The 26,510-nt window shown below is 33.4% G+C and overlaps 1 protein-coding gene and 4 long non-coding RNA genes across 5 annotated transcripts; 2 read left to right on the forward strand and 3 right to left on the reverse strand.

Moving 5' to 3' along the window:
• Positions 1–3,735: 3,735 nt before the first annotated feature.
• Positions 3,736–10,894, reverse strand: LOC128290444 (uncharacterized). The gene is made up of 2 exons (XR_008280303.1): positions 10,788–10,894; positions 3,736–4,116 (listed from the first exon to the last, which is right to left on the reverse strand). It is a non-coding gene; the product is annotated as an uncharacterized LOC128290444 (long non-coding RNA).
• Positions 10,895–14,721: 3,827 nt separating this feature from the next.
• LOC128290457 (uncharacterized) lies at positions 14,722–17,274 on the reverse strand. Its single transcript, XR_008280315.1, has 2 exons — positions 16,891–17,274; positions 14,722–14,976 (listed from the first exon to the last, which is right to left on the reverse strand). It is a non-coding gene; the product is annotated as an uncharacterized LOC128290457 (long non-coding RNA).
• A 1,219-nt stretch (positions 17,275–18,493) lies between these two features.
• Positions 18,494–20,140, forward strand: LOC128290463 (uncharacterized). Its single transcript, XR_008280321.1, has 2 exons — positions 18,494–18,583; positions 19,793–20,140. It is a non-coding gene; the product is annotated as an uncharacterized LOC128290463 (long non-coding RNA).
• A 1,488-nt stretch (positions 20,141–21,628) lies between these two features.
• LOC108482751 (uncharacterized) lies at positions 21,629–22,385 on the forward strand. Its single transcript, XR_001870930.2, has 2 exons — positions 21,629–21,862; positions 22,138–22,385. It is a non-coding gene; the product is annotated as an uncharacterized LOC108482751 (long non-coding RNA).
• Positions 22,386–22,703: 318 nt separating this feature from the next.
• On the reverse strand, positions 22,704–25,334 carry LOC108482060 (lactoylglutathione lyase-like). The gene is made up of 8 exons (XM_017785162.2): positions 24,976–25,334; positions 24,821–24,882; positions 24,204–24,264; positions 23,986–24,065; positions 23,620–23,690; positions 23,261–23,350; positions 23,034–23,144; positions 22,704–22,957 (listed from the first exon to the last, which is right to left on the reverse strand). The coding sequence occupies exons 1-7, from the start codon at positions 25,069–25,071 to the stop codon at positions 23,056–23,058; spliced, it is 549 nt and encodes a 182-aa protein (XP_017640651.1). The 5' UTR covers positions 25,072–25,334; the 3' UTR covers positions 22,704–22,957; positions 23,034–23,055.
• Positions 25,335–26,510: the final 1,176 nt, after the last annotated feature.

Consider the following 26,510-nt stretch of genomic DNA (forward strand, 5'->3'; position numbering starts at 1 on the left):
TAAGTATTAGTAGTTATTGAATTGAATTTATATGAATATGTGTAATTGATATGAAAATTGAATATTGGATGTATGTTATATTTGAAAAATATATTGATTGGGAATGTGATGAAATTAATATGAATATATGATTATTGCGAAATTTGAATATTTGCTATTGAAAAGTAAAGTGAATTGTATTGAAAAGTAATGTGATTAATTGAAATGTGTATTGGTTGAAAAATTGAAAGTGAATTGAAAACCCTATTAATAGTATTCGGGCTAAGTCGGATATAGTTGGCATGGCATAAGATTGGAAGTGTTTAGGGACATTTCGACCTTGAGTCGATGAGGGACTATAAGTTTCGTACTATTACTTCGACTTCGAGTCGATGAGGCACCATGTGTGTCGTACTGCTACTGTTACTTCGGTTTAATCCGATGAGGTATTGAGTACCTTCTCATTATCATTTACTTGCAGCAGCCGATGAGACATGTGGTGCTTGATCGGTGTGTTGGTTGGATCCGTGTACCCTTTACTGGTGTGTTGGTTGGATCTGTGTATCCGTCAATATCCGAGTCATGTTAATAGGGGTAAATAAAGGTACCGAATCACTGACTATTACTGAATAATTGATTATTACTGAACAACTGATTGCCACTGAATAATTGATAGTTACTGAATGATATTAGTAAATTGATTGATATTGAAAAATATTGACTGATATTGAACAATTATATAATTGTGATTGTTATATGATTTTTAAGTGAATGTTATATTTTCATATTATTAAGTGTTTGGATTATAGAAATACCACTGAGTTCATACTCAGCGTACGGTTTGTTTCCGTATGCATGATAAGTTAAAGTCAGATCGTTGGATCAGCATCCCAGGCCAATCCCGAACTTTAAGTGGAAAGGTATATTATTTATTGGTAATGGCATGTACCTAGGATATCTTATTCATATGAGTGTCATTCTGAATTATGAATGTAAAAGTGAAATAAGTAAATTTTAGATTTGGTAATGGCAAATGGTAGGAATTGGCTTAATTAGTATGAATTTGAACTATTTGAAAATGTATGTGAAATAATTAAAAAAGATTCATCATATAGGCATATAAAATATCGGATTTGACATGTTTTGAGTAGGTTGAATAAGGTTTAAAGTAATTGAATGAATGGTTATTGGAATGTTTGGTATCTTAAATTGCAGGGCTGGTAAATTTGTTGTTTAAGGCTCATTTTGAGTCCACACGGCCTAGCACACGGGGGTGTGGACTAGCCGTGTGAAAACTGCACCTTAATATTTTCAAGTCAGAGAGTTACATGGCTCTCGCCATGGCTGTGTGATCTAGTGACACAGTAGTGTGAATCTCACGAGGAATCCACACGGGTGTGTGGGTACCCTTCATAAGGAAAATCTTAAAATTTTGAGAAAAATTCGTAGTGATTTTAAATTAGTCCTGAATTGATTTTACTGTTCATATTGGGCTTCAATGGCCTATTAAAGGGAAGATATGTTAAGTTTATGATAAGTGTAAACAATTATTTTAGTTAATGACCGTAATTGAACTGTATTGACTGGTAATGTCCTGTAATCCTGTTTCGGAGACGGATAAGGTTTAGCGGGTGTTACATGATTGGTATTGATAAATGGAACCAAATTATTATATAAATTAGGAATTGAACCAAACTGAAGATAATCAGGGAAATACAAAATTGTTGATTAGTCATTGAAGATTCAGTTGTTTGCTGTTTTGACCAAGTAAGTTCATATGATATGATTGTATTTAAATTGTTATTTATTTAAATTATGAATACGTGTGTGTTTGGTTGTAATTTGAATTGTTTGCGATTTGGTACAAAAGGTGAGTTATGGATTAAATTGTAAAAAAATGATTATATGTGCTAAAGATGCCCAAATGAATATAATAAATGACAGGATACGATTGGCATGTCAATAGGGTTATATGCGTGCTTGTACGAGATACGAAAAATGAAATTGAACTGGTACATGCATAATAGGGAATGTTATAAAATGATTGATATTGATGAATTTTGCCATTTGCTTTAGAACCAACCGTTATTGGTGTGAAGAGGAGGAACTTGTGTTGTTGAGATTTTTATTGATTAAACTTTTGATTTCAATTAGGTAAGGTGATTTCTAATTCTTTTCTTTTGATTTTAATTCCTTAAAACATGATCTCATCATTTTCTCTTCAACTTTTCTCTTTACGTTAGTTTGGGAGCTAGAGAAATAGAGTTCAAATTTGATGTTTCTTGAAAGTTTTTGTGATGAGTTTTTTTATACAATATTGGCAATGGGAATGGGGTGACACGGTTTGAATCCATGTTTGATAAAAGCTTTAGCTACTGCTCTATACAAGTTCAAATTTTTCAAATTTGAACAAAATTTCAGATTTGATTTGAACAATGAAGCTTTAATCCCCCTAACTATTTGAAATTTAAAGTTTAATTCTCTATTTTAATTTTATATAATTTAATAATTTATTTTTATAATATTATTAGTAGGTCGAAGTTGAAATAAATAACATTATATTAATTGCTATTATTAAAGTGTTAAATAGTGTCAACTTACATGTTGAGTGTTGGGTACACTGGAATATCACGAATGAGGGGAATCTAACAATTGGCAGGGGTGAATGGGCAACTTTTTTCTCAATTGTTACCTGGTTTCTTTGGAAGAGCCGTAATGATTTCATCTTTAATAGTGCTAGTAGAAGTAGTCATGAACTCATTGTTTCAGCTCTTAATCAGGCAAAGTTTTTTGGATTTAGTGGTAATATGAAACAATTCATCTATTTTTCTAAAACGGAACAAGGGTGGCAATGTCCAGAACCTGGATGGATTAAGATTAACATCGATGGATTGGTATCAATGAGCAACACCAAAGTGGCAATAGGGGGAGTAGTGAGATATTCAAGCGGAGTTTGGTTGGTGAGTTTCGAAATGGCAACAGGGGTGTCCAGTATTTTCTAGATTGAGACACAGGCGATTGTTGAAGGCTTGAAGTTGGTTTGGTCAAAGGGCTTCAAACAGGTAGAGGTTGATTGTGATAATTTAATGTTAATTGATACTATTCGAAATGGATTTGCATTAATTAGTAACATTGCAGAAGTCTAATTAATTCATGAATGGTGCACTAAAGATTGACAAGTGAAGTTTAGACATGTATTGAGAAAGAGTAACAAGGTGGTTGACTGCTAGGCCAAGACAACAATAGGGCAATTAAATCAATTAGTTATTCTCATAGATCTACCACAATATGTAAAAAGTGTAACACCCCTCGCCCGCATCCGACGCCGGGACGGGGTTCGAGGTGCTACCTGACTTTTACTAACACTTCCATACTAAACAGGGCCATGAAATCTCAAATAATTAAAAACTTTTCTTTTCACATGCAATTTGTCCCTTATGCGAGCTTACGAGGCCCAATACATGCATTCAGGCGTTCGGGACCCAATCGAGAACTCATGAAAAACTTAGAAAAATCTCTTGCGTTAAGGCTTCACATCACCCATGTGCTCGTGCCGTGTGGCCGAAATAGTCTAATTATCAAGCCTTTTGTCACTCTCACACCACATGCATAGATACATACTTATCCAATAACATACAACGTGGCATAAATGAGCTCTTAAACATCTACAAACATGATATGCTCAAGTTATTTTCTTATGTAATAAATATTATAGAATTTGCCCATATCATTACCACATACTAGACATAACTATCATTACATCACAAACCATTCATGAAGCATTATTAACTATTTACCAATCACTTAATCCTGCATTAGTTACTAGCTCATCAATGAATCTCAATTCAATCTCTAGGCATACATGTTGTAAGCCACATCACAAGAAATAATAACATAAATGCATAAGAATAATCATATAGGCCCATAACGTCATTAGCCGACATAGGCCAATTTACATGACTAATACTACCTTAATAACAAGCCAATGCCTTTGGCTAAATCATAATATTACATACTCACATTAAAACCCTATACATGCCATAGACTCGAATCACTTGAGTTTACTTACTCCGATAACGTTAACTCGATAGGGTGATAATATCTCTGACGGCTTCCAACCCGAGCTAACCTGGAACTCTAGAAAACATGGGAAAGAAGGGGGTAAGCTTTCGCTTAGTAAGTTCATATGAAAACAATAAGCAACTCATTAACTTGTTTTATCAATGTTTACAACATATTTTCAAGTTCACTACAAGCTGTCTTTCTGAGCAATGGTCACTAAATTATTTATATCTGGAGCTACGAAACTCCGAATTAAGTTCTGTTAATTTTCCCCGAAACTAGACTTATTTTCCTTTCTTTCATAAAATTTTCAGAATTTTTGGTTAAGCCAAATAGTACAGTTTATTAGTTAAAGTATCCCCTGTTTCAGGGTATGACCACTCTGACCCCTGTGCACTACAAACCAAATTTCTCCCTGTACAAAATTCCTACGACTATGCTGTTTGTTTAACATAAAAATAGACTCAATAAGGAATCCATTCATGTAAGGTATAACTCTTAATAATTTTTGTAGAATTTTTGGTGAATTTCTAAAGTTAGAACAGGGGATCTCAAATTCATTCAGACCCTGTTTCACAAGAATTCAAATATCAAACAATATGGAATTCTTTTTCTTCCTGTGTTTCTTTCATGTGAAAATAGACTCATTAAGCTTTAATTTCATATTTTATTCTGCCTCTAACTCATTTTCCACTATTTTTAGTGTATTTTCAAAATTACCCTACTGTAGTAACTCAAATCTGTCAAGGCTAAATTACTCATTCATGATCTTACCACCTTATCGTTGTTGTATCTATTTTCAACCCGAGGGTTAAGTACATACCTGTCCAAAATGTCCATTTCACAATACTTACCAATACGTCACCTACATCTTAAGTGTTCTTCCATTCCACTAGAAATTTTTTTTACCCGTTGAACACATCGAATATAACTCGGATACATGGATAATTTGTACATAAGTGCCATATTTGTAGCCAAGCTACCATGTAACCCGCCCATAAGTGAACTCGGACTCAACTCAACGAGCTCAAGCGTTCGCATCCATAAGTGAACTCGGACTCAACTCAACGAGTTCGGATGCCTAGTTACATCTCACGAACTCGGACTCAACTCAACGAGTTCGGACATTCCACATCCATAAGTGAACTCGGACTCAACTCAACGAGTTCGGATGCTCAACCATTCTAATGACATGTCACTTGTATCCTAATCTATTCCTAAGGTTCAAACGGGATTTTCCTCGAACACATCTCCTTGCCATCTTCCATAAAATACCGAAACCAATACTCGGTAGCACTTTATATTTAACAAATAATACACTTAATTTGCATTTTATTCGAAAATAACCACAAAGCATATATTTCATGATAAGAATCAGCATATCCTATATTTAACATCTGTGAAAAATAAAATAGAATAAAATAAATAAAAATAAAGAACACATAAATTTTACGTGGAAACCCTTTCGGGAAAAAAACCACGGGCAGAGGAGAAGAAAATTCACTATGTCGAAAAATTTTTACTCAAATACAAGAGGAATAGACTATGTCTATTTATAGGCTTGCAAAGCCATATTCTAGTAGGATTGAAACACCTTATCCTAATCAATATAAAATAGATGGAGTTTAATAAGGTTTAAAACCTTATTCTAAAATAAAATAAAAGAAGTCTAGTTCTATATGGATTTTACTTTTATTTTATTTTCCATCGTATTTTATTTAAATAAGAATTTGGGTCACTTAATTCTAACAATCTCCACCTTGACACAAATTCTCAATGAACAAGTTCTTCATCGCGAACTTTCAATAAACAAGTTCTTCACCTCTTCCAAAAACCCCTTAAGGGTTTAACTTCAACAATGAACACCAACCAAGTCTAAGCAATGCTCAAACTTGGTTATAGGAAGTGACTTAGTCATCATATCTGCAGGATTTTCATGAGTGCTAATTTTGCTCACAACAATATCACCACGAGCAATAATATCACGAACAAAATGATACCGAATATCAATGTGTTTTGTTCTCTCATGAAACATTTGATCTTTTGTAAGAAAGATGGCACTGACCGTCACAAAATATCTGTCTGATTTGAAGGTCTTCATTGAGTTCACTAAATAGTCCCTTCAACCAAATAGCTTCTTTACAAGCCTCAAGAATCGCCATGTACTCAGCTTGGTGGTAGACAAAGCGATCGTAGTTTGCAAAGTGGCTTTCCAACTAATTGCACAACCTCCGATTGTAAAGACGTAACTCGTGAGAGATCTTCTTCTATCAAGGTCTCCAAAGAAAATCAGCATCAACATACCCTATAACTCCATCTTTAGTTCTTCCAAACTGTAAGCAAACATTAGTAGTGCCTCGTAAGTATCTTAAAATCCATCGAATCGCTTTCGGTGTTCTTTACCAGATTCGCCATGTATCGCTAACCGCACCGATCGCATATGATAAATCTGGGCGTGAACAAACCATAGCATACATGAGAGATCCTCTGCACTAGAGTATGGAACATGTGACATGTACTCAATCTCATTATCCGATTGAGGAGATAAGGCCGATGAAAGTCCGAAATGGTCGCTAAAGGAGTACTAACAGCTTAGCACTCTGCATATTGAACCCGCAAAGAACTTTCTCAATGTACCCTTCCGACTTAGGTACAATTTACTTGCTTTTCTATCTCGAGAATCTCCATACCAAGTATCTTCTTTGCTGGTCCTAAATCTTTCATCTCAAATTCTTCACTTAGTTGGGCTTTAACCTTTCTTATCTCTCTTTTATCTTTTGTCGCTATCAACATGTCATCAACATAAAGAAGTAGATACACGTAAGAACCATCACTTTTTTTCTTAAAGTAGACACAACTGTCAAAACTACTTCTTTTGAAATCATGAGAAGTCATAAAGGAATCAAACCTCTTGTACCACTTGTCTTGGTGATCTGTTTCAAACCGTAAAGGGACTTTTTCAAGAAGCAAACATAGTCCTCTTTTTCGAGACTATAAAACCCTCTCGTTGTTGCATGTAAATATCTTCCTCAAGTTCTCCATGCAAAATGCGCTTTTACATCTAACCGCTCAAGCTCCAAATCATGCATGGCAACAATACCAAGCAAAGCTCGAATCGAACTATGCTTAACAACCGGAGAGAACACATCTGTGAAGTCCACTCGAATTTGATCAGAACCCTTTGCAACAAGCCTTGCTTTATATCCGGTTCTTCAACTCCTGAGTCCCTTCTTTCTTTTTAAACACCCATTTACAACGAATGACCTTTTTACCTTTAGGAAGTTTTACAAGATCCCATGTTCGCTTTTTGTGGAGTGATTCCATCTCCTCTTGCATAGCAAACATCCACTTTTCTCGAGTCTTCACACTAATCGCCTCGAATAATTAAATGGCTCTTGATTCGCATCTATATCTTCACCACATTTAAAGCATAAGCAACTAGATCAACCTCGGCATACTTCTTTGGAGGTTTAATTTCTCTTCTTGTCCTGTTTTTGGCGATAGAGTATTGCGTGAAGAAGCAACTCTATTCTCAATTTTTGTACCGGCTTGAGGAGTTGATTCTCAGATTAATCGATGCTCCACCGCTTTTGGTTTTCTTTATTGGAAGAGTCTTTAAGAGATAAGTTAGGTAGCATAGCAGTTTCATCAAAAACAACATCTCTGCTAATCACAACTTTTCTATTTTCGGACACCATAACTTATAGCCTTTTACACCAAATTTTATAACCAAGAAAAACACATTTAATGGATCTCGATTCCAATTTTCCATTATCAACATGAGCATACGCAGACACCCAAAAATCTTTAAATCGAAATAATTAGCAGGATTACCGCACCATACCTCTTGTGGAGTCTTTTTCTCAATGGCAACGGATGGAGATCGGTTGATCAAAAACATGCAAGAGAGGTCGCTTACGCCCAAAATGACTTCGTAAGTTGGCATTTGACAACATACATCGAACCTTCTCCATGATCGCTCTGTTCATTCGCTTCTGCAACGCCGCTTTTGTCAGGAGTATGACGAATCGTCAAGTGTCTCATGATCCTTCCGACTTGCACAATCTATTAAACTCATCGTAACGTAACTCTAAGCCATTGTGCATGCGGAGGTATTTTATCTATTTTCCGTCTGTTTTTCAATCATAATTTTCCAAGACTTAAATGTGGAAAACACATCGCTTTACGCTTCGTGAAGAACGCCCAAACTTTTCCGGAAAATCATCAATAAAGGTTAGCATATAATTAGCTCCACCTCTCGAAGGCACTCTGACGGCCCCCACAGATCGTAATGGATATACTCCAACGCTTCCTTCGTGTTATGGATTCCTCTAGTGAATCGAACTCTCTTTTGCTTCCCAAAAACACGGTGCTCACAGAAATTCAGTTTGCAAATTCCTTGCCCATTAAGAAGTCCTCTTTGCTTAATTCGCCATGCCATTCTCACTCATATGCCCTAGGCGATATGCCAAAGTTTAGTAATATCATCATCCGACAAGGAAGAGGAAGCGACAAATTGCATCACCAAGAATGATGAGAACCTCAGAAACATATAACTTGGCAATCTTTCTTTGCCCTTTCATCACAACAAGGACCCTTTGAAATCTTTAAAACCCCACTTTCACCGTGTATCTGCACTTTTGAATCAAGAGTACTCAACGAAATTAAATTTCTTTTCAATTCGGAACATGCCGCACGTCACTAAGTGTTCGACAACTCCATCAAACATCTTAACTTTAATTGTTCCAACACCGCGATTTTACATGAAGCATTATTTCCCATCAAAACAACACCTTCAGATCTTGTTTCATAAGTTGTAAACCAATCCCGATTGGGACTCATGTGGAAGGTGCAACTGAATCAAGTATCCACTCCTCGCTTACTTTAGAATCATTGATGAAGCAACTAGAAGTTCACCATCGTTGTAGTCTTCTACAACATCGCCTTCACCGAATTTTCGGTTGTTTTCCTTTTGATTCGCAGCCTCCCTTTTAATCTTATTTTGTAGCTTATAGCACTCAGATTTAATGTGCCCTTTCTTCTTGCGAAGTTGCAAGTTTTACCTCTGTTTGAAGATTTCGATCTACCCTTAGATTTACCACGAGGATTCCGCTCTCGTGTTCTACCACGATCATCATCAACATTCCGGTCTTGTCTCCCACGAACAATAAGACCCTCTCCCCGAGAGTTGGGTTTAACCACAAGATGCTTCATCTTATCATACGAGGTTAAAGAATCATAAACCTCATCAACTGTGAGAGACTCATGGCTATATAAAATCGTGTCTCTAAAGGTTGAATAAGACGGGGCAACAAACAAAGTAGAATCAACCCTAGATCTTCCTTATCATATCGAACCTTCATGGCCTCCAAGTTTGAGAGAATTTCTTTAAACACTTGTTAAGTGTTCGTGTACGACGCACCTTCCTCCAAACGATGAGCATAAAGACGCCGCTTCATATGCAACTTGCTTGTTAGAGTTTTCGACATACATATTTGTTCTAGCCTCTTCCATAATGCAATGGCGCTTTTCTCTTTCATCACATCCTGCAAAATTTCGTTGGACAAATGCGATGTAATTGTGTTAATGCCTTTCGATCCTTACGCTTCTTCTCTTCATCTGTTAATGTCGAAGGCATCTTATCTATCCTAGCAGGCATCCTCTAGATCCATCTGCAAGAACGCTTGCATCTTAATTTGCCACAACGCAAATCGGTGTTGCGATCCAATAGCGAATTTCATACTTCAAAGACGCCATTACCGTGATCGAGATGAATAACCCTAAGCTCGATACCAATTTGTGAAAAATAAAATAGAATAAAATAAATAAAAATAAAGAACACATAAATTTTACGTGAAACCCTTTCGAAAAAAAACCACGCAGAGAGGAGAAGAAAATTCACTATGTCGAAAAATTTTACTCAAATACAAGAGGAATAGACTATGTCTATTTATAGGCTTGCAAAGCCATATTCTAGTAGGATTGAAACACCTTATCCTAATCAATATAAAATAGATGGAGTTTAATAAGGTTTAAAACCTTATTCTAAAATAAAATAAAAGAAGTCTAGTTCTATATGGATTTTACTTTTATTTTATTTTCCATCGTATTTTATTTAAATAAGAATTTGGGTCACTTAATTCTAACAACATCAATAATTTAAAAATAATAATTATGCTACGTTATTTACACATGAACTTACCTCGATACCACAAATGTGAAAAGGACATACTCGTCCATAAATCGATTTCTTTCCGTTCTAGGTCCAAGTCTCAATTTTCATCATCTATAACATCACATTTAGCCTACCAATCAGTCACAATATTCATATGGGTCTAAAATCATATTTTTACAAATTTTCATTTTGACCCTAAACTTTTGCATATTTGCACTTTTGCCCCAATGCTCGTAAATTAATTTTTATTCAATTTCTATAAGGTTTAAGACATGCTGAACATTTTTCTCTTCTATGGAAACTCCAAATTCTCACTAATTCACACACTTATGACCAATTTGTAACTTTCACAATTTAACCCTTTTGACATTTTTACCAAATTCATTGAATAAAACTCATATTTAACACATCAAACATTCATTATCTACTATAAATCATCAAAACACAACCATATCATGAATGGGTAAATTTTAAACTCTAATTTCTCTTCAATCAATTGGTAGAAATAGAAAATTTAAGCTTCGGGATCTCAAAAATACGAAAATCATTAAAAACGGGAAAAAAACCGTACCTATATAAGCCATAGAAGCTTGGCTGAATGGAGCTCATCCATGGCTGCCATTTGCAGTTCTTTCCCACGGTTGAAGAAGAAAGAATGGAAAAAAAATGATAGCTTTTATCATTTTGTCTTATTAGATTATTTTAATTAATTTACAAAATTACCCTTTTATTTCAACCAAATTTCAAAAATACCAAACAAATATCCATTCACTAACTTATTAAAGGAATAATTGTCACATAAGGACTTTCAATTTAAAACTCATAACAATTAGGCACCTCATATATAAAGAACTCAACTTTTGCACTTTTTACAATTTAGTCCTTTTGACTAAATTGAGTGCTCAAACGTCAAAATTTTCGAATGAAATTTTTACGAAATATTTTCATAAATTTATAGGCTATAAAAATATAATAAAATAATTTTTTTTTCTCGTCGGGTTTGTGGTCCCGAAACCACTGTTCACTAGACCCAAAATCGGGCTATTACATTTCTTCCCTTTAGGATTTTCGTCCCAAAAATCTTACCGAAAAAGTTGTTCTCTACTTTCACGAGTCACTTATATCTTTTTCTCACAACTTACAAAACAACTCCACACAAGCTCATACTCAAGATTTCCTATAGCTTTTCCATAGTTGAGGTATAAACCTCTGAGCTCAATTTGAAACACTAGAGACCGACATTCTTGGAACTATAAACTTAGAAACATACAACTCAGTCATATCATTGAATAATATATCTGTACATACTAAAATAATCATGCACTTCCTCATCAATCTTTCACAATTCAACTTGCATCTCTCCTTTTTCCTGGAAATGAGAGACATCCCGATACGAAATTCATAACAGTCCTTTCTCATTTTCTTCCCACTCGTCATCATCGACAATAATAATCTCGAATACATTTGATATTCGGCTTTACCCTATAGACAATTCGACATCCTTTGAACGAATAAACAAGATATCTTTGTGAACTCAGACTCAATTCTCTCAGATACCCGAGTTTCTCAAGATCAAATCTTACTCAATTAATAGTAATAGAAACCGAAATCAAATCCTCCTGCAATTCCAAATTAAAAGTCGAATCATGTCAGTACTTGTTTAATTTACCACTTATAGCCACATTTCTATACTCGATTATCAACCTGCTTAGAAACTTTACTAACATGAATCAAATGATTCCAACTTCATAGATGTGGTCTTTTTATTAATCAGATAACTATACTTATAACATCTCTCGAATAAGAGAAATCCAACTAATATGTTTCCATAACATACTTTCAAGTTCTCGAACCGAGAATAAACTTAAATGCACATAACTCAGATTTACTTTTGCGAATAACCATTCTTTACCCCGAAATTTTAAAGAAATCTCGACACTCGAAATCCCCACACTTCTATGATCGAGCCGGAAGCTTAATCATAACAGATTCTAATATCGCAAGTCAAAGATTACTCGTAAAGATAAACCAAGCTTGACAATTCTCAAACAAGAACGATAGAAAAGCCAATATAAGAAATTCCAAGATATAAAGATTATACCGTAAATCGAGAATATAATCCGTAAGAAAATAATAAAGATGATCCAAAAATCCCTCGAGAAAACCGAAGGAAACTATCGTGCAGTATGCTTTAGAATTTCTCATAATAGAGATAATATAATTCTCGCATATATAAACCATAATCAATAGAACATCGAATAATCTTACATAGATTTTTACCATCAACTTCATTCCAAGATATCGAATAGAAATCAAGAGATGGGAAATGTAGATCATAACTAATCGGACCAATAGAGCTTTTCATCTAATATCACACCACTAGCATCCTCGTATGATAGAATTTCCATTCGAAAGGGATAACCATACGTATTCCCGAATTGAGGAAAACATAGAATACTCGAGAGAAAGATAGCCATCACTTTTATTTGATTGAATCCGACATACTCAAACATCGATGCAAGTCCAACATTACTCCTCTAACTAATTTCGCTTTCACTAATCCCATACTATTCCATTATTATACTTTTTAGTTTCACTTTTGCAAGCTTATGCAACATATCTCTCGAGAATCTCATCGTATAACTCTATTCTGGTAAGGGGGCGAAGATTGTAAAGCCTCTAAACTTTTGACTCTCAAGCAAATACATATTCAACAACAATATAGCTTTACGCATATTGATTCAAACATTTCAAATTTCCAACTTGTTATAAACACATTTTCACATATCTCAGTAATACATGTAACTTTATTTCATGCGAATATTAGCTAAACATAAGTGAATTTACCATAACTCAAACTTTCATTTCTTTTTCTCAAATTACCCTTAATGTTTTATCAAATTCCCATATTTAGTCTTAATCACTTGCCAATATTTATCAAATTGGAGAACGCCTTATGGTTTTGAGTACATCGCTACTTGATGCCATAGTTCAACTATGGTCTTGTACTAGCTTTCATCCATCTCGTGTCGATGCCGTGTCCTGCATGTGTCTTACATCGACACATGTAACCGTCTTGACGCATGTCCCGACATGTCTTACACTAGCACATCTCGTAGCCGACGCATGTCCCGACATGTCGACATCGGCTATCATCTCGAGGCCGATGCATGTCCTGCACATGTCTTACACTAGCCCTCGCCTCAATGCCGATGCCATGTCTCATACATGGTCTTACACCGCACACAAATCTCATGTATTGCCATGGTCCAACCATAGTCTTTTCCATCAATTCATTAGTGAACGATCGTACTCATTCCTGCGTTCCACCCAATTTGATCTTTCATTACAACTTTCATGCTATTGTGACATTTATGATTACAGAATCGAGATTATAAAGCATAACATTATTGCATATTGACTTCATCAATCTAGACATAAATGTCAACCTCATGTATATACTGATTATTAATCATGCAATAAAAGCATTCATACATACATTCTGTCATTTCAAGAAAATTTCTTTCTTTTCCTAAACACTTGGCCAAATCAAGTTGGACATTTAACATCGTATGAATACTAACATGCATAAAAGCATTTTTCACAACTTAACGTGTTTTACTCCACTATTTCACATTCTTTAACTCAAGAGTATCACATAGTGAATACTAGTTCATATGAAAATCATGAATATCTTTTCATACCTTTCCCATTTTCAGATGTCACAAGCATGATTCAATAATCTCAACTTTACTCTTATCTCTATCAAGATTTGCTCGGTTCAACTCATTCTGTCTTAATCAACAGCTTTGTTAGGGCCGAGAGATATCACACTATCACGAGTAATACTATGGCATGTATAGCTAGACTCTCTTACACTAGGTTAGTCCGAGAACCGACTAAACCATGCTCTGATACCACTAAATGTAACACCCCTTGCCCGCATCCGACGCTGGGACGGGGTTCGAGGTGCTACCTGACTTTTACTAACACTTCCATACTAAATAGGGCTATGAAATCTCAAATAATTAAAAACTTTTCTTTTCACATGCAATTTGTCCCTTATGCGAGCTTACGAGGCCCAATACATGCATTCAGGTGTTCGGGACCCAATCGAGAACTCATGAAAAACTTAGAAAAATCTCTTGCGTTAAGGCTTCACATCCCATGTGCTCGGTAGTGTGGCGTAAATAGTCTAATTATCAAGCCTTTTGTCACTCTCACACCACATGCATAGATACATACTTATCCAATAACATACAACGTGACATAAATGAGCTCTTAAACATCTACAAACATGATATGCTCAAGTTATTTTCTTATGTAATAAATATTATAGAATTTGCCCATATCATTACCACATACTAGACATAACTATCATTACATCACAAACCATTCATGAAGCATTATTAACTATTTACCAATCACTTAATCCGCATTAGTTACTAGCTCATCAATGAATCTCAATTCAATCTCTAGGCATACATGTTGTAAGCCACATCACAAGAAATAATAACATAAATGCATAAGAATAATCATATGGGCCCATAACGTCATTAGCCGACATAGGCTAATTTACATGACTAATACTACCTTAATAACAAGCCAATGCCTTTGGCTAAATCATAATATTACATACTCACATTAAAACCTTATACATGCCATAGACTCGAATCACTTGAGTTTACTTACTCCGATAACGTTAACTCGATAGGGTGATAATATCTCTGACGGCTTCCAACCCGAGCTAACCTGGAACTCTAGAAAACATGGGAAAGAAGGGGTAAGCTTTAGCTAGTAAGTTCATATGAAAACAATAAGCAACTCATTAACTTGTTTTATCAATGTTTACAACATATTTTCAAGTTCACTACAAGCTGTCTTTCCGAGCAACGGTCACTAAATTATTTATATCTGGAGCTACGAAACTCTGAATTAAGTTCTGTTAATTTTCCTGAAACTAGACTTATTTTCCTTTCTTCCATAAAATTTCCAGAATTTTGGTTAAGCCAAATAGTACAGTTTATTAGTTAAAGTATCCCCTGTTTCAGGGTATGACCACTCTGACCCTGTGCACTACAAACCGAATTTCTCCCTGTACAAAATTCCTACGACCATGCTGTTTATTTAACATAAAAATAGACTCAATAAGGAATCCATTCATGTAAGGTATAACTCTTAATAATTTTGTACAATTTTGGTGAATTTCTAAAGTTAGAACAGGGATCTCGAATTCATTCAGACCCTGTTTCACAAGAATTCAAATATCAAACAATATGGAATTCTTTTTCTTCCTGTGTTTCTTTCATGTGAAAATAGACTCATTAAGCTTTAATTTCATATTTTATTCTGCCTCTAACTCATTTTCCACTATTTTTAGTGTATTTTCAAAGTTACCCTACTGCAGTAACTCAAATCTGTCAAGGCTAAATTACTCATTCATGATCTTACCACCTTATCGTTGTTGTATCTATTTTCAACCCGAGGGTTAAGTACATACCTGTCCAAAATGTCCATTTCACAATACTTACCAATACGTCACCTACATCTTAAGTGTTCTTCCATTCCACTAGAAATTTTTTACCCGTTGAACACATCGGAATATAACTTCGGATACATGGATAATTTGCACATAAGTGCCATATTTGTAGCCAAGCTACCATGTAACCCGCCCATAAGTGAACTCGGACTCAACTCAACGAGCTCGGGCGTTCAGATCCATAAGTGAACTCGGACTCAACTCAACGAGTTCGGATGCCTAGTTACATCTCACGAACTCGGACTCAACTCAACGAGTTCGGACATTCCACATCCATAAGTGAACTCGGACTCAACTCAACGAGTTCGGATGCTCAACCATTCTAGTGACATGTCACTTGTATCCTAATCTATTCCTAAGGTTCAAACGGGATTTTCCTCGAACACATCTCCTTGCCATCTTCCATAAAATACCGAAACCAATACTCGTAGCACTTTATATTTAACAAATAATACACTTAATTTGCATTTTATTCGAAAATAACCACAAAGCATATATTTCATGATAAGAATCAGCATATCCTATATTTAACATCAATAATTTAAAAATAATAATTATGCTACGTTATTTACACATGAACTTACCTCGATACCACAAATGTGAAAAGGACATACTCGTCCATAAATCGATTTCTTTCCGTTCTAGGTCCAAGTCTCAATTTTCATCATCTATAACATCACATTTAGCCTACCAATCAGTCACAATATTCATATGGGTCTAAAAATCATATTTTTACAAATTTTCATTTTGACCCCTAAACTTTTGCATATTTGCACTTTTGCCCCAATGCTCGTAAATTAATTTTTATTCAATTTCTATAAGGTTTAAGACATGCTGAACATTTTTCTCTTCTATGGAAACTCCAAATTCTCACTAATTCACACACTTATGACCAATTTGTAACTTTCACAATTTAACCCCTTTTTGACATTTTTACCGAAATTCATTGAATAAAACTCATATTTAACACATCAAACATTCATTATCTACTATAAATCATCAAAACACAACCATATCATGAATGGGTAAATTTTTAAACTCTAATTTCTCTTCAATCAATTGGTAGAAATAGAAAATTTAAGCTTCGGGGATCTCAAAAATACGAAAATCATTAAAAACGGGAAAAAAACCGTACCTATATAAGCCATAGAAGCTTGGCTGAATGGAGCTCATCCATGGCTGCCATTTTCAGTTCTTTCCCACGGTTGAAGAAGAAAGAATGGAAAAAAAATGATAGCTTTTATCATTTTTGTCTTATTAGATTATTTTAATTAATTTACAAAATTACCCTTTTTATTTCAACCAAATTTCAAAAATACCAAACAAATATCCATTCACTAACTTATTAAAGGAATAATTGTCACATAAGGACTTTCAATTTAAAACTCATAACAATTAGGCACCTCATATATAAAGAACTCAACTTTTGCACTTTTTACAATTTAGTCCTTTTGACTAAATTGAGTGCTCAAACGTCAAAATTTTCGAATGAAATTTTTACGAAATATTTTCATAAATTTATAGGCTATAAAAATATAATAAAAATAATTTTTTTTCTCGTCGGGTTTGTGGTCCCGAAACCACTGTTCCGACTAAACCCAAAATCGGGCTATTACAAAAAGTCTGTTAGTGAAGGATGTTTGTTGCTCACTGCATGAGGTGATCTTTATCCTATATGTCGAAAACTATTTTTTTGAAAGGTCGACTTTTTATTTTGAAAATGAAGACGAAAATGGGAGTCGCCACTAATCCTTTTTTTATGAGGTGTGATTGGGTCACCTTGTAATTGATTGTTTTAATAAAGCGTTTTGATTCACTAAAACAACAATTTTGGTCTACGAAATTCGAGAAAATGGGTTCGGGAGTCAGTTATGTACGGGGAAGGATTAGCACCCTCGTAACGCCCAAAATTGGTGCCTAATTGATTAATTAATGCCTTAACGTCGAAAGTTGAAAACTCGAAAGAATTTAAAATACGATCCCTTTTCTTTTAGTGTTGATTTAAAAAAAAGTTTGAACAAATTGAAACGAGAATTAAAGGCCCTCTCGTATCGAGATAACAAAATGTCACATCCCGTAAGTTAGGACACGACATTTGAACCTTCGAAAATAAGCTTGCCTTTATATTGTTTTATTTTAAAAATTGTACTTTGATTTTCAAAAGGATATTCGATTGTTCAGATCCAACGAGAAAAAATCGAAACCCTGTAAGTTAGGGCACAACCTTCTCGAGTTTCTAAACTCGGAATATTGCCTTTATTTTTTTATTTAAAATTTATATATTTTAAAATTTTAAAAGGATATTTGGCTATTTAGGTTCGACGAGAAAATTGAAACCCCGTAAGTTTGGGTACGTTGTAACAGCCCGATTTTGGGTCTAGTCGGAACAGTGGTTTTGGGACCACAAACCCGACGAGAAAAAAAAATTAATTATTTTTATTATATTTTTATAGTCTATAAATTTATGAAAATATTTCGTAAAAATGTCAAAAAGGGGTTAAATTGTAAAAGTTATAAATTGGTCATAAGTGTGTGAATTAGTGAAAATTTGGAGTTGCCATAGAAGAGAAAATGTTCAGCATGTCTTAAACCTTATAGAAATTGAATAAAATTAATTTACGAGCATTGGGGCAAAAGTGAAAATATGCAAAAGTTTAGGGGTCAAAATGAAAATTTGTAAAAATATGATTTTTAGACCCATATGAATATTGTGACTGATTATTAGGCTAAATGTGATATTATAGATCAAGGAAATCGAGATTTGGACCTAGAACGGAAAGAAATCGATTAAGGGATGATTATGTCCTTTTCACCTTTGTGGTATCGAGGTAAGTTTGTATGTAAACAATACCATGCTAAACATGTATTTAAATGTTATCATTACATGAATTGTACAGATATTAAGTGTATGTGATTAATAGAATTATGATAAGACAAAGCCTTGATAGGCGAGGAAAAATCCCGTTTGAACCTTAGGAATAAATTAGGATCTGAGTGACATGTCACTAGGAATTATGAGTCCGGATGACTAGCTCGAGAGTGAGCATTGAAATGTCATGAGATATGAGGTAGCTTTAGCTACAATTGAGGCACTTATGTGCAAAGGCTTTTCCGAGTATCCAATTAGTATTCCAAGTGTTTAACGGGTAATCCAAGGAAAGAGTTGATGATGGTCCCAATGAGGTAAGTCATTGGTGAGTATGCACTTGAGTTATGTTACGAGTTGTGCAAGTATGTATACTAAGCCTATGAGAATGCCTTGATATGTGATGATCTATGATGCATAATATGTGTTCTTACCATGATGGATGAAATGATGTTGTATTAATTTTGTGAACAATGATCATGAATGAGTAATTTAGCCTTGACAGATTTGAGTTACTGCAGTAGTGTAAATTTGAAAATACACTAAAAATAGTGGAAAATGAGTTAGCAGCAGAATAAAATATGGGATTAAAGCTTAATGAGTCTATTTTCACATGAAAGAAACAGGGGAAGAAAAAAAATTCTATATTGTGTGATATTTGAATTCTTGTGAAACAGGGTCTGAATGAACTCGAGATCCCCTGTTCTGACTTTAAAAATTCACCATAAATTGTACAAATATTATTAAGAGTCATACCTTACATGAATGGATTCCTTATTGAGTCTATTTTTATGGTAAATAAACGGCATGGTTGTTTAAATTCTTTACAATGAGAAATTCGGTTCGTAGTGCACAGGGGTCAGAGTAGTCATACCCTGAAACAGGGGAGACTTTAACTAATAAACTGTGCTAAATGGCCTGACCAAAAATTCTGGAAATTTTATGAAAGAAATATAAATGAGTCTAGTTTCAGGAAAAAATTACGAAACTTAATTCGGAGTTTCGTAGCTCTAGAGATAAATAATTTAGTGACTGTTGCTCAGGAAGACAGCTTGTTGTGAACTTGAAAATATGTTGTAAACATTGATAAAACAAGTTAATGAGTTGCTTATTGTTTTCATATGAACTTACTAAGCGAAAGCTTACCCCCCTTCTTTCCCATGTTTTCTAGAGTTTCCAGGTTAGCTCGAGTTGGAGGCCGTCAGAGATATTATCACACTGTCGAGTTAACGCTATCGGCGTAAGTAAACTCAAGTGATTCTAGTCTATGGCATGTATAAGGTTTTAATGTGAGTATGTAATATTATGATTTAGCCAAAGGCATTGGCTTGTTATTAAGGTAGTATTAGTCATGTAAATTGGCCTATGTCGGCTAATATCGTTATGGGCCCATATGATTATTCTTATGCATGTATGTTATTATCTCTTGTGATGTGGCTTACAACATGTATGCCTAGAGATTGAATTGAGATTCATCCATGAGCTAGTAACTAATGCAGGATTAAGTGATTGATAAATAGTTAATAATGCTTCATGAATGGTTTGTGATGTAATGATAGTTATGTCTAGTATGTGGTAATGATATGGGCAAATTCTATAATATTTATTGCATAAGAAAATAACTTGAGCATAACATGTTTGTAGATGTTTAAGAGCTTATTTATGCCACGTTGTATGTTATTGGATAAGTATGTATCTATGCATGTGGTGTGAGAGTGACAAAAGGCTTGATAATTAGCCTATTTCGGCCACACGGCTGAGCACATGGGCGTGTGAAGCCTTAACGCAAGAGATTTTTCTAAGTTTTTCATGAGTTCTCGATTGGGTCCTGAACCACTCCAGATGTATGTTTTGGGCCTCGTAAGCCCGTATATGGGATAGATTGTATATGAAAATAAAAGTTTTTAATTATTTGAGATTTCATGGCCCTATTTAGTATGGAGTGTTAGTAAAAGTCAGGTAGCACCTCGAACCCCGTCCCGGCGTCGGATGCGGGCGAGGGGTGTTACATACGTTTTCTCGAATCTCCAAAATACCGTACATTGCTTATTTTTCAAAATTTTTCCTTTTTTATGAATTTGGGGTGAAAATTAATACAATATTTAAAAATGGTATGTGAATAAAATATTATTTTATAGCATTAATAATAAAATAAAAATAATAATTTAGGATAAAAATGAAAGGAAATATGAATAATATCAAATTGAATATTTAGGAAGTAAAATAATAATAAATAAATAGACAAAACAAATAACATTAAATTTAAATAAATAAATAAAAGATAAAACAAGTAGATAATATTAATTTTAAACATTTAAAAGTAAAAGAATAATAAATGAATAATAATAAATGAATAAATAAAAATATACGTAACATTAATATTCAAATAATTAAAAGGTAAATGAACAAATAAATAAACAAATATAATAGATATAAATAATAAATAAATAAGTATTAGGTGAAAACAAAACTTTAAATATAACAAAGATAAGTAAATAGTAAAACAAATGAATAAATAAATAAAAATAAATGAACATAGAATAACGTTGTATAAAATCTAAAAGGATTGAAATTGATTAAATAAAGGATGAAATCAAGACTAAAATAAAGTTGAAAGGATAAATTATAAATAAATAAAAGAAAAGGGCAAAACGGAGGGCAAAAATTAAAAGTGCGCCAAGAAAGAGGGGCTAAATGGAAAATTATTCCCTTTACCAAAAAGGCCCATTCACTTTGGGACCAAATGAAACAGACGCAAAAGTTATAAGGCAAAATTAAAAAAGTAAAACAAATGAACAGGATCAAATTGAAACAGGGCAGAAAAGCGGAAGGGCTTATCGCAGAAATAGACCACGCTCTAGAAAACACACGGATTCTCCCGGAGCGGGTCGGGTCGCTCGGGGGCCAAGGCTAAACGACGTCGTTTTGGAGCGTTTTAAGCTATCTCAAAACGGCGCCCTTTTTATGTTCTATTTAAGCCTAAAATTAAAAAAAAAATTCCATCCCTTCTTCAAAAAAAAAAAAAACAAAAAAGCTCTCAAACTCTCCCTTCCCCTCTGGGCTCTGGCCATCGGCCATTGTGGCAGTCGCCGGTCATCAACGACGGCGTCGCCGTCCATGGTGGTTGGAGGTAAAAAAAGGTCATTTTTGACCTTTTTAACTTCTAAACCCCCAAAAAATACCATCTTTCATCGGAGATGGCAACCTCGGCCTAGCCTTATGACAGCGCGAACGCTTAAAGGTAAAGTTCGGCCATTTTCTTTTATTTTTCGTTTGTTTCTTAAAAAATAAACAAAAATAAAAAAGAAGAAAAGAGAAACATAATAAAAAAAACCACCTTTAGAGAATTTTCTATTCTGTTTTGATTACTGCGTAAAAAAAATACATTCTCTGTTTGTGGCCTTTTATAGCCGAAAAGAAAAGAAAAAAAACACATTTTGTTCCAAATTTGTTTGTTTTTGCTACGATTTCCTTTTTTGCCTTTGTGTCTATTGTGCTTGTTTGTCTTCTCTGTAGGTACGGGGCGAGGACGTGGAGGCACGAGGGGCCAGACGCATGCGAGGAGGCTGGCGTGCGGCGGTGGCAGCTGCTAGGGTTTCATTCTTCTTTTTGCTGAAAATTGGTTTAATTTTGGGCCATTCGGGCTTAAGTTTTTTTAATTACTTTGGGCTTGTAATTTGGGTTTAGTTAGTTTGGGCCTGATGTAAATGAACATTTGGACTGTTTAATTATTTTGTTTTATTTTGGGTTTTTGATTTTGTCAATTGGGCCTCGGTAAAAATGGGCTTTTACACTATACATTCCTAATTTTAAGCATGTATTTTTATTTACTAAAAAAAAAAGGTTTCAACTGCTAATTGATAATGGTACTATAGTGTTAACAGATTCCTAAAAAAGAGAGTTAATTCTTGCTAATCCCCAAAATGATATATGCTTTTGGGGATTGTAAAAGGATGTATGGTATTATGTGTGTAACTTCAAAGAAAGTTTTTCCACTTTCATCACTCAATTTTTCTACTTCGTGCGTTGACTTGGTAAGCACATACATGATAGACATAAAATCTTAAATAACTTAAGCTGAATTTTAGTAAATCTCAAGATTGAGTTTTCTCTTACAATTTTTTTATTTTTACACTTTGTCGTGCTTGTTGTACATATCAAACATACAAAAAACATATACACAATAGAAATGAAATGTACTTCAAGTAAGATTTCACCGAATTTTGTCCTTCAATAAGTTCCAGAAAGCAAAGGGATTAATGTATAGGAGCAGACATTATAACACTAGAATCACGACAACGAACGAAACCTACTACATATGCCATACCCTTGTTTCCTGCATAGACGCCGACATGTATTAGATTAATTTGCAATGATGTACAAAGATTGTTGAGCAATAAAAACAAAACTACCTGAACTCGGTGAAGCACTAGCTTAAGCTAAAGTGTTAACTATTGCTCTAATTCCATTCAAATCAAAGATCTCAATCCAGTAACCATCGGGGTCCTTGATGAATGCATAACCTACAAATCAAATTGGCAAATAAGGCATGAATTAATACATTTTTTTAAAAAACAAAAATCCGAAAGAAAATATTTCAGACACAACTTTGGTTGCTAATATAGATGAAATGACTTACCATCGCTTGGTTTTTTGACAAACTCTACTCCAAGACTCTCAAATCTCTCGCATGCCTTACACATGTCATCTACGGTGATGCCAATGTGCCCTGAAGGGGAATACGTTACCAGAGTTGAGGGTAAATATTACATACAAGTATGTGGCATGATTATACTTAACTTTTTCTAAAGTTTTCCCATATATTTTAAGGATGGCTATTAATACCAATAATATGATCCCCTACCACTATCACCATTGTAGTTCAATAAGGCACAACAAATGAATGGTATATGCCATCAAATTGTCTCCATCTCTAATTTGTAAACCAAACAGTCGGAAGAAATAAACAATTACAAAAGTGACAAAAATTATGCATACCGAAGCCAATAGGTTCTGAATTCCCATTGTGGTATCCTTTGAACTCAGGGTCGTTTTCAGTACCCCAGAAACTGTAGGAAACATCAAATTGTTAAATCAATATTATAAGAATCGAATTAGTGATCAAATCAGTTAGACCATGAAATTTTAATTTGACCAGTTCAATCATTATAATATAAAAAATTCTTAAAGTTCATAAAAACAAAAGGTTTTCCAACTGGTTTTAACTCAGTTTGATTGATTTTCTACTAGTTTAATTGAATAATCCAATACATGCCATGAGGCAGAAGAACAAAACCTTTGTCAAAACAAAATGGGGTTCAATTATTTTTCTTTTCTTTTTTCTTAAAAAAAATGTATTCTTACTGTGTTAATTCCATAGTAGCTGGTCTTCCAAATGTCCAAATAGTTTTCTCAACTGGGTCAGTTGGAGCTGATGAAACATCCTACATTGCATTTAGAATCAAACATATTTATTTTTTCCAAAATGGTGGCACCTAAAACCAATAAGTGAAAGTTGATAGCACAATGAAATGAGACAAATAACAAGACAATTTCTTGCAATATAACTAAATCAATTTTACCTCATAGCCCATCATATACAATGTCATTTTCATATATGGAACATCCACTTTGTTTAGCAACCTGAAAATGATGGTGTCATGGATTCCATTAACAATCAAATCAAATACAAGTGTTTGATTTTAGAAATAATCAATTTTGAAAATAGATTCTATAATAAAAGTGTTCATAAGAAGATATAAATAAGAAAAAAATTGATAATTTAACTCAGAAGTAACTTTTAAAAATAAAAAATTTAATTTTTCAAAAATACTTTCCTTATATTCAGAGGCAATTTTTTTAGGGTGGTCAAAATTAAATTTTAATTTTTACCATAATAAAAATATAATTTTACCATTTAAATATCCTATATTTTTATAATTTTAAAGGACTAAATCACATTTTATTATTTTTAAAAGGTTAAAGTATAATTTTAGTTTTATTAATTTAAAAATTTTAAAATTTAAAAGACTAAATGAAAAATTTTCATTTTAAATAGGCTAGGGTTTGCCAACCCCCTAATTATGCCCTTACTTATATTTGAAAAGCTACTTGAACTTCAAAAGATATTTATTTAACCTTATAATGCAACAGGGTCAAAATTTAAAAAAAAAAAAAAAGAACGAATAATATAACTTACGACATGCCCAAAACGCGACTATAAAATTCAAGAGTACGTTTTGGATCCTTGATTCGAAACATCTGTAAAATCCAAAAGAAAATGAAAACATTACATAAATTCCCTTAAAAGCCATAGCAATGTACATGTTGTAAACGCCCAAAACAGGAACTTACGGTTTGCTGCATGATGTAGCCTTTGGTGGCTTCATCAGGGGGAGAATGAAGGCCTGGGTTATTGGCAGGTGATTCTTTTGAATCCAATGACCCCATTGTTTGCAATATGGAATCTGGAGAGTTGGGGTTTAGAGTTTAAGAGTGAAATGAGGGAAAGTTTGTGAAGTTGTGTTAAAAGTGAAAGATTCCTTATATAGGGGCTTTGAAGATGTTAAAAACAAAAAACAAATGAGTGTGATGAAGGTGATGTGAAGGGTTCGCCAATTAAATGAAGCAGAAGAAACGGCAACTAGCCGCCGTTGACGAAAACAAAAACTATTTCAGTTGTTTGAGAATGGATGGAATCAATGAAGCAATTTCAATAGTTTATTGACAGTGCTATTAATTTAGGGGAGATATTTTATCTGAGAATTACGTCACATTATTGAATAAAATAAAAATAATTGAAGAGTTATAAATAAATGCAAATAGCATTAATTTTTTAGAGATTTATTATTACAAATTGAGGATATACACAACTTAAAATAAATGTCCGAGTAATTATAATATAAAATTAAATTATTATTAAATAAAATAAATAAATAAAGAATCGAATAAAATTAAATAAAATTTATACATGACATATGAAAATAATGTAAATAGAGACTTATATATTACAACTACGCATAATGGGACCCTAAACCTGAATATTCAAAGATCATAAATTCTAAACTCGAAACTTAAACCTTAAATATTAAATAATAAATAGTAATAATTTTAAATTTTAAATTGATTTAAATTTAAGTAAATTTAAGGAAAGCAAACTGCGTTTGATGTGTCAAAGTCCACTATGGCTTGCTCAGTTACTCTCGTTTTGTAATATTTTATTTTTATGAGCAACTTGCTTGTTTCGTCTTTTCTATTCTTTGAATTTTGAATGGTAATATTTTACGTTATTTTGGGAATATAATTTATTTTATCAAATTAATAATTCTAAATTATTGCTTGCTGACTCACTCCAACTTGAATGAAAGAAAATTTAAAATTTAAGTTGAATAAATTATTAGTAAATTTATATTGTAATTATTCAATTATAAAAGTTATAAAATAATTATTGAATTAGTCGAAAGTTTTCATTTAAGTCATTCGGTTATTAAAATTATTATTGTATAGTGTTTTTTGTTCTCACTGTCTACACTAATTCAAAGCTCAATTTCTCTTTCTTTTCTGTAGTTCAATTTTTATTTTCATGAAATAATTTTGAACGTTATGAATTTGTGAACTAAAATTTAAATAGATTTCTTCTTCTATCTCCTACATTGACTGCTAAATCGACTTGGATCTAAAATATATTCTATTATTTGTCGATGAGTACCGATCTATCGTATCAATCGTCAAATCGTCGTTTAAACCTCATAAGCTTTTAAAAAAAGAATTGAATAGCCCAATGACTTAAAAATATATATAAATAGTTTAATAGCTTAAATGAAAACTTTTGAGTAATTTAGTAATTATTTTTGTAATTTTTAAAACTAAATGACTAAAATATAAATTTA

Source organism: Gossypium arboreum, chromosome 1 (assembly GCF_025698485.1).
Source record: "Gossypium arboreum isolate Shixiya-1 chromosome 1, ASM2569848v2, whole genome shotgun sequence".
In the NCBI taxonomy this organism is placed as follows: Eukaryota; Viridiplantae; Streptophyta; class Magnoliopsida; order Malvales; family Malvaceae; genus Gossypium; species Gossypium arboreum.

Coding starts and splice junctions, on each gene's coding strand:
- LOC108482060 (XM_017785162.2), bottom strand. CDS start 25,071: ATGGGGTCATTGGATTCAAAAGAATCACCTGCCAATAACCCAGGCCTT. Junction 24,265..24,820: donor AGTCGCGTTTTGGGCATGTC/GTAAGTTATATT, acceptor CATCATTTTCAG/GTTGCTAAACAAAGTGGATG. Junction 24,066..24,203: donor TGTATATGATGGGCTATGAG/GTAAAATTGATT, acceptor AATGCAATGTAG/GATGTTTCATCAGCTCCAAC.